The sequence below is a fragment of the Fistularia commersonii genome, chromosome 2 (genome assembly GCF_037954325.1).
Source record: "Fistularia commersonii isolate RoL2024-O1a breed Wild chromosome 2, RoL_Fcom_v1.0, whole genome shotgun sequence".
Taxonomy (NCBI): Eukaryota; Metazoa; Chordata; class Actinopteri; order Syngnathiformes; family Fistulariidae; genus Fistularia; species Fistularia commersonii.
This window is the reverse complement of record NC_141285.1, coordinates 22,459,947-22,474,987: the sequence shown is the minus strand read 5'-3', so window position 1 is coordinate 22,474,987 and position 15,041 is coordinate 22,459,947. Positions and strand designations below refer to the sequence as shown.

Here is a 15,041-nt window from a genome sequence, read left to right as displayed (position 1 = left end):
CGGGGAGGAAATGGTGCAAAAACTCAATCCACATCCGTTCAATTTTGTGTCATAAAATACAAGTGGAGCCTCTTATCAGCTCCGACAATAGGCGGATGATCCATAAATCTAGTGGGGGAAGAGCAGGATGAGGGATCAGCTACATCTCCTGAGCATGCATGTGCAATTAATGCCTTTTAAACTCCTGTTGCTGAATAAAAAAAAAAAAACATTCAGCCAAATTGCAAAATAACCTGGGGGCGGCGTGAGATGTAACCTCTTCAGACAACAACATTGGGAAGAAAAGACGACACGGCGAGAAGCTGCTTGGCTTGCGTTAAACTTGCAAACGTCGCAGTGTGCGTTTGGCTTTTTGCAGCTGGTGGTCAAAAACTGGTTTGGGTGGAGGTTCGACCACGAGCGCATCGTTCTGGAGCTTACAGACGGTTCATGTTTGAAGTAGAAAAGGGAGCCGGAGCTCTTAAAACCTTTCTTTTTGAGACAGTTTAGCGTTAGCGTTAGCCTAACCCCTTGTTACATTTCCACGGGGTTACTCTGCTGAGGGATATCAGATATCTCGGTTGTGATTTGTCGCCGTATGAACAACATCTGACTTGACTTGAATTAAAGCTTCTCGCACAGAAATACCTTAACTTATGAGTTCGATTTGTGCCGTCGCTCCGAACTCAATCTGCACAGATTTGAACTTAAATTTCCCCATTGAAATGAACTGAAACGCTATTAACCCATTCCAGCCCCCCATTTTTATAATGTGTTCTTAAATAAGAAAAATGTACTTTCTAAATAGCAACTGCTGGATTACAAACAATAATATGATAAAAGAGGAACAAACTGATTATTATAGGTGTATTTTCCTTGAGATTGGATAATTTACTGCTTAACTTACTGGCTAGACGCTCAATGCTATTATATGGTGGTAAATGTAACATGCACACTGTGCTACACTTAATGTCTAAACTTCATTCATGGACAGAGTGCAGCCACTCCTCTTTCCAAAACCATCAAACCGTCCCCGACCGGCTCCGAATAACTTTTCCGATGCCTCATCCGTCGATGTTCCCGCCGTCCGCTGCACCAAATCTCCAAATCTTTCTCACAGACGATGCTCTACGTCTCCGTATCTCACCGAAAATAACTTCTCCATCTCTTTAGTCCACAACCATACCTCACGCCCGGCTGTTTTGAAACATCACTTTCCGCACAGCGGCAGCCCGACGGTGTCAAACGCTCACCCCGCTCGCTCCTAACTCAGATCTGGGCTCCAATCACAGAGCTCGGATCTCAGAAAACCCCAAAGTCGATGCTCTGGTACGTCAAGATTCTAAAATAGCCCAAATTGTACATAATTTTTTTATGGGATTACTTTACATCCAGACAGATCCCGGCTCAAATGTGCAGCTTCAACTTTTGCAAATATCTAGCAGGCCCCGTGTGATGTCTTTATCCCGTGTTGTCCGGAGGGCCGGCACTGCTCTTGACAGCATTTCACAGGAAACTGATTATAGGACAAAAAAAAAAAAGAAAAAAAAAAAAGGCAAGAAAATAAAAAGTTAACATGACAACACCGGGAGCAGACGGCGCTGCGCTGAGCCGCAGAGGAAAACAATCAGTCTCCAGATTGCTGTATCGAGGGGGGGAATGGCCGCGGATCAATGAACGGCGCGAGGCTGTGTGTCAGAGCAGCTGCCTGCAGACGCTGCTCTGCACCGCCACGTTATTCGTTAAGCGGAGAATCGTGCGTGTCCGGCAGAAAACAACACACTCGAACGCGAATCACGGGTACGAACGTGGACCTACCAGAGTAACCCGATTGCAGACGGGGTCCCGCAGGGCGTGGATGTAGGGCATGGCCTGCTGGAAGGCGTAGTCTTCCAAGAAGGAGGCCTCGTGGTGCTTCATGCTCGGGCCCCGGAGCTCTGACACGGGAGACGGCATGGCCGCCTGGAGGAGGGAAGGGCGTGAAGGTCGTAAGGATAAAGATTGCGAGGTCATGTTTAGGCGTGCGGCGCGGATTATCGGTGAATCGGTGCTGGGGAATAAACCCAAGGTTTTTCCCCCCTCAAATTGCGCCACGCTGAGCGAAAGTGGCGGGAAATACCAAAGACCTCCGGGACGGTGAACGTGCGTCTCACTCACAAGACGCGAAATCATCTGAATTACAGTTGGAGGTACCTCGTCCAGCCTCTGAAGGTGTCGGCTGCCGGCGTTGGCCGGCGTGCTCATGTTCTCCATCGGCACGCCGAGGTGGGGGAGGTGGTTTGCCAGGCTGAAGGTGGGCGTCAGGAGGCCGGGGACGAACACCTTGCTCACCTGGAGGCGCACCAGAGCGGGAATGTCATTTCTGTATCGCTCGATAGGTTCGCGACCCCATCGTGCCAGCGCTTCCACGCTGATCTGAAGCTCCTCACCCGGGTAATGCCGGTGTAGAGGACCAGGCTGCCGCAGGCCTCCAGAACCAGCATGGCGTCTATGGTCTGATGGGACACACATAGAGACATTCTGAACAAAACCCTAGAGAGGCAGGAAAACAAAATTCACACATTCTTTCATCATCTACGCAACCATTCACCCTCTCATTCACACACCATTATGGGAAATACAGAAAAATAAAATTAAAAAAAAAAAAACTACCATTCACCCTCTCATTCACACAGCATATAGACGCAACAATTCACTCACTTACTGCCATGTCAAATAGATACAACCATTCACCCTCTCATTCACAACACTATCATTCATTCTCTGGTCCACGCCTCCATCTCAGAGCAAGAAGGAGAACCAATTAAAACCTTGATGCGGCCCGAGGTCTGTGCATTTGTTTGTTTATTATCTCAGTGATTCAGTTCCACCTCCAGATGCCTCATTCATTCATTCAATATCTATTTCACCCATCCTGGAGATGGAGCACATCCAAGCTGTAATTAGACCCCTGTCAATCATAGGGCCACATACAGCCATTCACATGTCACATAAACATACAGTCACTTACATCTCATATAGACAAAAACAAAAACCAAAAAAAAAAAAAAAAAAATCACCCTCTCATTCACATGCCATTTTGGGAAAACCACCTTTTATTCATTCACACATCACAAAAACAAACAACCATTCACCCTCTCATCAACAAATCTTGACTATTAAGGTTCTCAGCCAGGAGGTGAACCTCCAGCGGGTGTTTGGACCGCGGGAGGAACCCGGAGAACCCTGAGGAACCCCAACGTGGACACGGGGGGGACATGGAGATTCCACGCAGAAAGGTAGGAATCCAACCGGGGACCTTCTGTGAGGAGGAAGCGCTTACCAGTAAACCAGTGCTCCCCAGGTGGAGCTTTAGGAGAGGCGCTTACCTGCAGGGGCTCGGCGTCTTTGGCGGGAAGGGTGGTGACGGCGGCGAAGAGGAGTTGCGACGTATCGTTGCTCTCCATAAACTTCACGCATCTGTGGAAACAAGCGGGACCGGGACCAAGTGGACCGGGTCTGTCTCAACGCAGCAAACGCAGTAAGACTGTGACCATTCCAGGTAAAGGACGCACCTGAGCTGCTGGTGAGATTCCACCAGGAAGCACAGGTAGCGGTTCTCGCAGAGGTCGGAGGTCAGGAACACTTTGGACGCCTGGCTGCTCATCTCTCTGGGAAAGTCGACCGTGGGAAAACACGAGCGGCCGCGGTTTTAAGGGAGGACGTCAATCTCCCGCGTCTGTTCTCGTCGGCCGGACGTGACGCGCGTTACCTCTGACAGCCGGCCGTGACCGCCTCGCTCCACAGCTGCTCCATGCACAGGTCGGGCACGATGGGCTCCATCTCGGGCGCCAGCACCGTCTCGTTGGCGGTGCTGTTCAGCAAGGACGGCGGGCTGTGGTGACCCCGGGGAGACTGGCTGTGGAAGGAGCTGTTGAACCGGGCCACGCCTGTCAGGGAGGGGGCGGCCATGCCTGGAGAGTGGGCGCGGCTGCGGGGGGAGAACGGGAACGGTGAGAATGCCATCGCTCCATGGAGCTTCTTGGAAAAGGGAAAGCAGGCGAACCGTGACTTTTGAGTTTTGATTGACGCTGTGACTGAGCTTGGAACTTAATTTGCTCATATAACAAATTAAGGTTTTAAATGGATTAAAATGCTATTTATCCCTTCCAGCCTGCTGGTTTTGTGACGCGTTTTACTTAAGAAAAGTAATTGTTATTAATGATACTTAATAAAAGAGAATGTAAAGAAATAAAGTGGTTTTATTCAGTGTAGTTACATAAGTGATCAAACAAAGATGCTGGTGGTGGTGATTTTTTCATTTGGTGCTCTACTGCTTAACTTAACCTAGTGGCTACACACTTAAAGAAAAGAAATGTAAAGAAACAAACTGGTTGTATAAGTGTATTTGCCTTGAGATCAGACAATTCATTGCTAAACTCACTGGCTACACCCTTAAGGTGACGATGTGTTGCTAAATGCAACAATTTATGTCTAAGTTTCATTTATGGACGGAGGGAAGCCACTCATTTTTCTCAAACATCAAACCGTCCCTAACCGGCTTTGAGCGACTCTTCCGACGCCTCGTTCATCGACGCTCCCGCCGTCCGCTGCACCAAATTCCCCAGAAAATTTCTCCTGCCTTCTCCCGGACCAAGCTCTCGGTCACCGTATCTCACCGAGAACCTCTCCATCTCTTCAGTCCACAACATGTATACCTTGCTCGGGTTTTTCAATGATTTTTCTGGGCTATCTACTGGCGGGCGGCAAGTCCGACTGTTTTAAACGCCACTACACGGACAGAACCGGCTACGTCGCTGTCAAACGCTCACCCTGCTCGCTCCTAACTCGGATCTCAACTTGTATCATTAAGCAAAATCCACTGAGCGATGGCTCGTATCTCAGTAAACTCCTGAGTTGATCGATCCGCTGGTAAGTCTAGGTTCCGCTGCAGAGCCGTCAATCAGACTGACCTGAGGGCTGCCATGCTGGATATGCTGGGGGAGTGGAGGCGGGAGTGCAATCCCGGCGACGACGTGACGGTGCGACCGCTGTGGCTGTGCAGAGCGCCGTAGTGCAGAGGAGAGCCTGAGCCGACGCCACTGGGCGCACAAAAGAAAAACAAAGATTGTGGCTGCGGCGAGCGTGCTATTTCATGTTACAAAAACCTTAAGGGCTTAAAAGCTCTTGCAGGTTCTCTGAAGGCCTACCTGGCTCCTGCCCCAGGAACGAGTCCGCCGGCACCGCTGCCACCCGGAGAGTCCAGGCGGGAGACGTTTCGAAGGTGGGACGTCAGGAAGCTGGACATCATCAGGCCCAGGGGTGAACTGGCGGGCTCTGCAGGACGCCGCAGGACTGTGGAGCACTCCTGAGGAAGGTGTGAGGCTGGAGGTCACGGCCATGTCGTCGTATACGAGTGTGTAGGTGTGTGTGTGTGTGTGTGTGTGTCGCTCACATCATGCGTGACCTTGCGTAGAGCCCAGACTGAGTGAAACCCCTGCACGGTGTCATAGGAAACGACGATAGATGGCTGGCAGCAGCTGAACACCATCTTCATGGTGGAGTCGGACACGTACTGCACCCGAGAGGCCTCCAGCTGGCCTGGTAGAAGGGACAGGCAGCGGCTCAGGGCACAGCGGCGGGACAGCTCTGGGAGGAAGGAGGGGTCGGGGGCTTTACCTGTGGGCTTACACACCACCGGTGCGATCTCGTCTATGGGATGAAGCATGCTAAAGACCGTGGGCAGCGCCTCCCTGGGGACGAAGAACAACTGGCAGCTAATCACTGGGTGGAGAGAAGGGAGGCTAATGCTGCGCTCACACCCAAAGACTCATGGTCGCAGACAAAAAACTGAAAGTCAGAAGCGTGTTTTAGGAGTTTTACTGTGGCGGCTCACTCCCGTAAACCACTGCAGTGGTTAAGTATATGGGGGTAATGTTAGCAGTCGTACCTCAGTCTTTTCCTAGTCTTGGTCCTACGACAATATCAAACATGTTTGAAATTGTCGCTTCCAGTTTTCACAGTGACATAACAGTCAACAACCAAAAGATGAGCTCCAACAAAAATGGAAAATATTGGTGGCAGAGACGGTATTTGTTCCGAGGAGCAAATGGTGGAGCTAACGGCTCTCCAAATTATCACCACCAAGTGGAGAAGGAAAGGCAATAGGAGTGAAACAGCAGAGGCTCTGCAAATTTCCCAGGGAAAACATGGCATGGCTGGAAAAACAGCTGAAAGAATTGGATTGTAGTTGTGTAAATAGTGACCCTGTAAGATTCACAGTCCTTGTGAAATCTCAGTCTGAGACGAGACTGAGACTAAATACTCGAAAAACTAGTCTTCAGATGTGAGATGATCCACAAGTCTTTTCCAAATCTTTTCAAAGTCTTCTGACGTAAGGATAGTCTAACTGTGTGTGTGTGTGTGTGTGTGTGTGTGTGTGTGTGTGTGTGCGTGCGTGCGTACCCTGGGGGGCAGAGCTGTGCATCCGTTGCTGTGGTTTTTCTCTCCAGCAGAAGTCCAAACTTGGTGGCCCATACGTTGGAGACCTGGGAGATCATTTTTAAAATGAGAGAACCCCGTCTGCATTACTTTTTTTATTAAAAGAAAGGAAATGAATAGCAGGATCTGAGACTAGAAGGAAAGCAACTCATGTGGAGGCAGTGATCAGTATTACTCTGTTTTCAGCTGGAATGAAGAGGTCCTCAGAAGATATGTCACGTATTGTCTGAACTACGGACACACTCACAGGATCAATTGCAAGAGTTGTGACGCTCGGACCGGAGATTAGCATCTGCATTGTGTTTGCCACCTTGGTGGCCCGAGATGAGTTCCAGTGACGAGAGCGGTTGAAATTTATAGCAGGTAATTTCCTCTTGATTGATATCTAACGTTGAAATAAAATTTAAATAAAATCCTCGGCGTCGGCGTCAGCGAGGCTCACCTGGAACGGCAGCGGCGAGATGAAATCCTTCCCGGTCACCGAGTGAACGTTGACGCAGCTGTTCTGGACGATGCACACCGTGTGCTCCACCTCTTCCTCTGCGGAAACAATCCCACGCAAACCTTCGTTGAGAGCCGACGTGGAGTCACACTCCACCGGAAAAAAAAATAACGACGACGTACCATCTTTCTTGTTCTGAGGAACAGCAAAGTTACACCATAAAGCCTGTAAATGGAGAAAAAACATTATTCATTATTTATGGATTATCGAGATGTCAGTAAGAGGACAAGCTTTCTCTCACTCCTTATCCAACAGCTGATTTGGTTCCCAACCTGCTGCACGGGGCTGTCCACCGTGAAGGCCTTGTACACGTTGGAGCCCTGCGTCCGGCTGCCCTGGCTCCAGACCACCACGTTTCCCGCGGTGTAGAGCTCCTCTTCGAACTCCACGTTCTCCTCTCGGACTCTCACGTAGCCCTTCCTCAGCTGCCAACATTCCTGGGACAGAAAAAAAATATATATATTGTTAGCTCAACATATGACGATCAGTAACTGTAGCACCGCGAAAGCTAGCGCTGCGTCCCTCACCCTCTCTCTTTCCTGCAGACTGACTTCCTGCAGGGAACCCACAAGGCCGGCAGCACCGTCTGACGACCAGAGCTCAGAAGCTGGCTGGAGCTCTCTGAGCTGCAGGTTGAAGGCGTTGGGATGGTTCCTGCAATGCTCACGGCCAAACGGGACAAACGACTGCAATTCCCCTGCGGCGATCATCGTGGCTGTCTCTTCATACACGACTTCCGACATGAGTCCCAGATATCAGCATTATTTCTGTGTGTGTGGAGGGGGATGAAGAATAAACGCAATGCTTGCAAATAAGCATAGCTTTCATATTTAATGATATACTATGTGTTGGTGTGACATGTTCTTCGACAAGCAATGAAAAACAGCAAGGCCAACATGAAGTATAAACAATACAACGAAGTAAATCGATGGTTTAGGTGTTGTTAAACTGCAAAATCTCTGCCGGTGAGCTGCTAACAACACCAGAGAGATTAAGAAGACAAGCTGTCTAGTTATTTAGATACACAGGAACTAGACTGAAGTTTAGCAGTACTCAGTTCAATGTGTTGCTGCTTTAATAAACAAAAGGCCCCAGGCTTAACGTGTGCATTGAATCTAGACGCAAAATAAAGAGACCCCAACATTATTTCCAGTATCAACAGCATAAACCATAAACTGCTAACTGTTTTAAGCTACATGCTAACAGCTAACTATATTCAACTGTCAGTTTGGATATTTACCAGATTAACGTACAGCACACATTTTACCCCCATGCGCACATGTTGCTAATGGTAACTATCAGTTTAGCTGAGATAAAAAGTATAGCTGTCACTGTTTTCATTAGCATGCTAAGTGCCAAACTGCTAGCATCGGCAAGCAACCGGCAGACGGGGGGGGGCACATCGTACCGCCGACCTGATAATAAGGAATAGTCTGGCTCTTATCGTGGAGTCCTTGTCTCTTCTCCGAGTCCGTCTGACTTCAAATCAACGCTGCGGTCTCCGTGCAACAACATGAAAGCTGCTCCGGGCTCCGGATTCGGCTGCGGAGGGCGAACACAGGTTTTCAAACGAGCGCGGACATGTTTGCTGTCCCGTCATCCTCTTCCGGAGGGAGGAAACCAATCAGCGGGAGGGAATCCCCCCAGGAGGGAAGTACGCATGCGTCAGCCGGATGACGTTATCTCTCCGCTCTATAAAAACCGCCAAACCCGCAACTGGATATATTAAATATTTAATGTTCAACAAAATTATATATTTTATTTATTTCTAGATTATCTGTCCCAAAATATTTACAGTTTATTCTTTTTTAACTTTCAAAATAATTCAATTGACTATTTAAATTGATCGTTGAAGATGATAAAACAGAGAGGGGGCAACAAAGACGTAGATAATTTGACTCTTAAGTATTATTATTTTATTCATATGCGTAGCTGGATTTTCCCTCACAGAGAAAAGAAGTTCCTTTTCCCAAGTATATTTCTAAGTTTTACTTATGAATTAAAATGCTTAAAAAACAAAATAGATTAAAGAATGTTCGCTACCAATTGTTCGATAGCACTGATAACAAATGATTCAGCATAAAAAGTGACATTTACTTAGTTTTGAGCTTCCAGAGGAAGCTGATGAACATCTTCCATAGACTCACATTCACTCATTAACAGTAATTTGCTGATATTTACACATGGAAGTGGTGACTAACGAGCCGGGTCTTTGCAGAGTCACACCAAGGCGTACATATAAGGACCGGCATTACTTCCCCGTTTCACCTCCTGATCTCTGATCAGAACTGGAAATAAAACCCCATTCAGAGGCTGTGGGAATAATTCAGTAGTTCCAGCAGCGTAAACATTCATTCAGTCATCATTGCATCCGTGGACCGGTCAATCACAGGGCCACTTAGGGAGACAAACAACCATTCACTCAGTCATTCACATATGGAAAAAACAGCCATTCAGGGTCAAGTCAGGGTCTCCAATGAAGCGCCGAATGTTTTGAGACTGTGAGAGGAACCTGGAGAACCTGGAGGAACCCCTTGCAGACACATGGAGACTCCATACTGTGTAAATCCAACCAGGGACCTTCACGTTGTGAGGAAGAAGCGCTAACCGCTGCTCCACCATGCAGCCCCCTATTAGTATTATTGTTGTTGTTATTGTTGTTGTTATTGTTATTAGCAATAGCAATAGCATTAGCATTAGCATTACAGTCATTTAGCAGACGCTTTTACAAAAATTGCCATTCAATAACCGAAGTACCAGATCCAAAGTACCAGAAGTCGTTATTCAGAAGACACCACGCAACCAAATAGCCAAAACCATGTACATACATACAATCATTTCTTCGTTTTTTTTTTTTTGGTTTTTTTTTGGTGGGGGAGCTAAGTGCGATTAGTGGGATAGTGCTTGTTGAAGAGGTACGTTTTCAGCATTAGCATTAGCATTCCCAATAGCGTTATTAATGTTATCAATTAATAATGTAATTATTTTATTATTATTATTAATAATAATATCATTGATAATACTCATTGTAATGCTAATAACAATGTTTTATAAAAATGATAATAACTATCATTAATAATAATAACAGGAATGATAATAATAATAGAAATAATAATAATAATAATAATGCTAGTATTTTATCATATGCTAGTATATTCATATAGTAAAGAGTAATATGATAAAGGAGACGAACGAAGGTGAAACATTGAGGCTAAAGGAAGTGGAGATCAAGAAGTTGGAGGATTTAAAGTAATTAGGGTCAACAGAAAAGAGGTAAGAAACGGGTTCAGGTAGGTTGGAGTGGGTGGAGAAAAGTGTCAGGGGTACTATGAGATAGAAGACTATCGGCCAGAATGAAAGGAAAGGTGTACAAGACAGTGGTGAGACCAGCATCGCTGTATGGCCTCGACATTGACACAGTTACAATGACAAAAAGACAGGAGGCAGAGCTGGAGGTTGCAGAGATGAAGATGTTGAGGTTCTCTTTGGGAGTGACCAGGATGGAGAGGATCAGGAATGAGTCCATCAGTTGGACGGCACATGTTAGATATTTGGAGAGAAGGAGGTCTAGATCAGAAGTGGGCCACATCCGGCCCGCGGGCCACATCCGGCCCGTTGGTCTTTTTTATCCGCCACGCCAAAAATTGGTATAGAATTCATATTTGATGTGAATGATTGAATGAATGTGGGAGCTCAAACAGGAGATTATATCAATTTTGGAACTACTTGAGAATTTTCCTGAGCTGAATGACACAGATTGGCTTTTTCTGCGGACTTACTGACACACATGAATGAGCTGATCGTAAAGATACGAGGGAAAAAATCGGTTTGTGCATCAAATGCAAGCAAACGTTAGAGCCATCAAAACCAAACTGACTGGTATGTACAAATGCATTTTTAGTATTAGTATTAGTATTAGTATTAGTATTAGTATTAGTATTAGTATTAGTATTAGTATTGTTGTTAGCATTCCCATTAGCATCATTAATAATAATAATAATAATAATAATAATACATGGGATTTTTATAGCGCTTTTCATGACACTCAAAGACGCTTCATAAGTAAAAACAGAAGAAACAGAATACACACAGAATTATTGGGAAGACAATAATAGCATTCACAATCATAATAATACTATTATTATTATGATTGTGAATGCTATTATTGTTTTTATATTAGTTTTAGTAGTATAAGTGTTATTATTATTATCGGGAGATTTGTTGATGGAGTGAAAGAGGACATGAAGTGATATGGCGTGAGAGTGTTGGACGGAGGCAGGTGATTGGCCGCGGCAGGGCAAGGAAGAAGTTAGGTGGTAAGTAAAAGAACTAGCTAATGTCTGGTTTAGAGCAAACCTCGCGTTGACAGAGAGATGGATCGGCTGCACGGCAGATTTATTGCGTTACACACTCCGCATCTAAACCAATTGGTCCTAATTTATCATGAAAAATTGCATCTGGGTGGAAAACGAGGAGTCTGGGCGGGTGATGGATGCGATGGATGTCGCGCAACAACGCAGTGTGTGACGCGGCCCAGTCAACACTCCCAGACAAAATCACCACGGCGCCCCATGTGTGTGTGCATGTGTGTGTGTGTGTGTGTGTGGGTGTGTGAGACCAAGGAGGGGATAAATGTATTAAGAGACTGTGAGATGGATAGGCTGATAAATCTAAATGGAAATGTTAAAGAGATGAGACAACAACAATTTGCGCAGCAGGTTCGTCTCCGCAGATCGGACGGAATCCGAGCCAGAAAGTCGTTCCTGCTGTTGTTGCTGTTTCCTGGTTATTGCGTTCGATCTTATCCCTCCGGCTCCCTCACCATTTCCTTCTTCGTTTCTTGTGTTTAAAATAATTTACCCGCTGACGCGTCTGTCGGAGACGAGCCTCTCGGCCCGTTAACACCAACTTTTCCTTCACGGCCAATCATCTGCCTCCATCTGGCCATCTCCTGTAACTTCCTGTTCTCTCTCCTGCCTGCTATCTCCAACCTCAGTGTTCTTCTACCCAGATCTTCACCATTCCATGCCCATGTCCAAACCATTTCAGTTTTACTTTATCTCCACAACATCCAGCATGTGCTGATGTCCATTTCATCTCTTCACCGTTCCACTTGGGCTCTTCTCATGCAACAGCTAAACCTTCACTCCTCTCCTTTCCAGGTCACACCTCCACCTCTGTAGATGTTTCTCCACCCGTTTCTCTCTTTCTCTGGATCGACCACGCAGCTCCATCTGACCTTCTTTGGACTTCCATGTCAGCATTCTCAAAGCAAAAGCTGCATCTGCAGAACTTTTTTCCTTTTCGATCATGTTTATATGTTTAAACGTTGCGTTTCTTCGTCCTCGGCCTCGCTGACGCGCAGCTCCAATGCAGCCCCTCGGAGAGAAAATAGATCTTGAGGCAACTTCAGCTCTGCCAACGGGGCTCTGCGCCGACGGCGAGCGGCGGCAGGTCATGGTGCCATATCAGCTGCTGATTACTGCAGCTCAGGTATCTGCCAGCATCATCTCCACGGAGCCGGGAGGCGAGATGATAAAGCCACACTCTGGGAGTCCTCGAGTACATCTCCAGGAAAATGTGAGGAGACGAGATGTCGACAAATGAAGGGGAAAGACAGAAGATATGGAAATAGTTTAGTTTTTTTTTTCCCTCGAAATACACTTTATCCAAAAGTACTGAATAAACTTGAATATAAAATATGTATATATATTTCACCACTCCAGTGGAAAATTATTATTTTAATTTATGCTATTATCAACTATTTTCATAAATTTTTATTTTCATTTCTAACTAATTCTGAAAAAAAATCGAAATGTCTTGTGTCCACCGAAAAATAAAATAAAATAAAATAATTTTTTAATAATTTTTAATGTTTTCACCTTTGCTTCTATTTTTGTTAATTCTGAAAGAGTGTCTGATATCTAATTGGATTTTTAAAGTGTATTATGCTCTATTTGACTCAAATCCGTCGGTTATGCGTCACAGGCGAACTGAGCTCGATGAGCCGCAGCCTGAGAAAACACAACTTGGTTCTTGGTCTTCAGCTCAGTTCCTCACGACATCTCCCAGCGTGATAAGACATATACGGCCGATTAGATTTGGACAAGGATGCACTGAAAACGCATGAGGATGGAAACGTGGAGGCTGGAGGAAGACGGAGAGGATGGGGAACGAGTCCATCATTTTCCAGGCTCTGGAGATGAAGCCAGACTGGGTTTGGACAGAGGAGGGATGGTGAAGGACCAGAGAGGAGGTTCATGGATGGAGGGATGGCGGACAGGAAGTTAGCGGGTGTGAGACGAGAGGGTGAGATGGTGGCAGGTGTTGGTTCAGTCTGGGCTTCACTAAGGACACAAATATAGCATACAATTAAAAAAAGATGAAAAGCTCCAGGCGGCAAAACACATATCTCAGAAGTTTACATCCCGTGACTTTATGAGGCTCATCATTTCTATGCAGCCACAAAAAAAAAGAGAAAAACAATGGCAGAACTTTCGTTTATGTACCAGTTGAAGTTTTGTCTCCCCTCTGGAGACGTTCTGTGCAGCCGTTCACTCTCTCATTCACACGTCATATAGAGACAAAACCATTCACTCATGCGTCACACAGAGATTTACAACCATTCACTCATTCACGCTTTAAATTGAGACAGAAAACCATTAACTTTCTCACCCACAAGTTAAATCGAGACATTCACAAATCATATAAATATGCAACCATTCACTCATTCACAAATAATATAAACATGCAACCATTCACTCATTCACAAATAATATAGATATGTAACCATTCACTAATTTATGAATAATATAAGCATGCAACCATTCACTCATTCACAAATAATATAAACATCCAACCATTCACTCATTCACAAATCATATAAACATGCAACCATTCACTCATTCACAAATCAGATAAACATGCAACCATTCACTCATTTATAACTAATATAAACATCCAACCATTCACTCATTCAAAAATAATATAGATATGTAACCATTCACTCATTCACAAATAATATAAACATGCAATCATTCGCTCATTCACAAATGATATAAACATGCAGCCATTCACTCATTCACGCTTCGTATGAAGCAACCATTCACTCTTTCATTTATACCGCATATAAAGAGAACCATTCACCCATTCACACCTTACATAGAGCCATACAACCGCTCACTCTTTCATTCACACGTCATAGAGAGACACGCAACCTTTCACTCATTCACAAATCATATGGAGACGTATGACCATTCGCTCACTCATTCATATGTCTGGGCAATTTAGGGCAGATAGATAGATAGATGGATAGATAGATAGATAGATAGATAGATAGATAGATAGATAGATAGATAGATAGATAGATAGATAGATAGATAGATAGATAGATAGATAGATAGATAGATATGATGGGGAAGCGACGTAATGTGATTGGTTCCCATGAGAGCCGGGTCCAAATGCATTGTGGGAAAACTTTTTGCCGGTTAATGAGAGCTGATGATGGGAATGCAATGTGTGTGTGTCTGGTGTGTGTGTGTGTGTGTGTGTGTGTGTGTGTGTGTGTGTGTTGTGCGTAATGTCTGCTGTGGAGCGGAATCCAGGCCAAATGTATTTATGTATTTAGTTAATTTAGGATGCAATGAAGAGCTCTGGCAGTGTAATTGATCTGTACAGGAGGCAGCAGCCAAAAACAAGGCCTCCATTAAAGGAGCCTCCAGGGACGCGGGGCTCTGATGAGTGTGTGTCTACAGGAGAGAGTGAGAAAGAGAGGGAGGGAGGGAAGGAGGGAGGAAACATGCAGTTTCACAGAGTTACCTTTCCTTACTGTATTCCAAAATCAAACAGTTTTCAAAAAGTCAGTTCTAAAGCAAAGCCACTGCTGAATGGCAGGGAAATCAAATGTGCACTTCAATTTAATTTTTGCTTGATACTACTACTACTACTACTACTACTACTGCCACTACTACTACTAATATCAATAATAATAATGATAATAATAATAATAATGATAATAATAATGGTTGTTATTATTATCATATAAGGCTCTCTGCCATCAGGCGTTGCCACAGCCAATCAT

The 15,041-nt window shown here is 45.3% G+C and overlaps 1 protein-coding gene across 1 annotated transcript in view; it reads right to left on the bottom strand.

The window, feature by feature from the left end:
• anapc1 (anaphase promoting complex subunit 1) overlaps positions 1 to 8,551 on the bottom strand; it is a 41,866-nt gene extending 33,315 nt beyond the window's left edge. The window contains exons 1-16 of the mRNA XM_086173413.1: positions 8,377 to 8,551; positions 7,489 to 7,728; positions 7,234 to 7,398; positions 7,084 to 7,126; positions 6,902 to 6,999; positions 6,424 to 6,506; positions 5,638 to 5,711; positions 5,414 to 5,559; positions 5,169 to 5,326; positions 4,932 to 5,060; positions 3,731 to 3,949; positions 3,534 to 3,629; positions 3,348 to 3,438; positions 2,409 to 2,474; positions 2,173 to 2,310; positions 1,798 to 1,941 (exon numbers count right to left, since the gene is read on the bottom strand). Of these exons, the coding sequence (XP_086029539.1) occupies positions 1,798 to 1,941; positions 2,173 to 2,310; positions 2,409 to 2,474; positions 3,348 to 3,438; positions 3,534 to 3,629; positions 3,731 to 3,949; positions 4,932 to 5,060; positions 5,169 to 5,326; positions 5,414 to 5,559; positions 5,638 to 5,711; positions 6,424 to 6,506; positions 6,902 to 6,999; positions 7,084 to 7,126; positions 7,234 to 7,398; positions 7,489 to 7,704 (1,866 nt within the window). The 5' untranslated portion in view covers positions 7,705 to 7,728; positions 8,377 to 8,551. The remainder of the gene's footprint in view (positions 1 to 1,797; positions 1,942 to 2,172; positions 2,311 to 2,408; positions 2,475 to 3,347; positions 3,439 to 3,533; positions 3,630 to 3,730; positions 3,950 to 4,931; positions 5,061 to 5,168; positions 5,327 to 5,413; positions 5,560 to 5,637; positions 5,712 to 6,423; positions 6,507 to 6,901; positions 7,000 to 7,083; positions 7,127 to 7,233; positions 7,399 to 7,488; positions 7,729 to 8,376) is intronic.
• Positions 8,552 to 15,041: the final 6,490 nt, after the last annotated feature.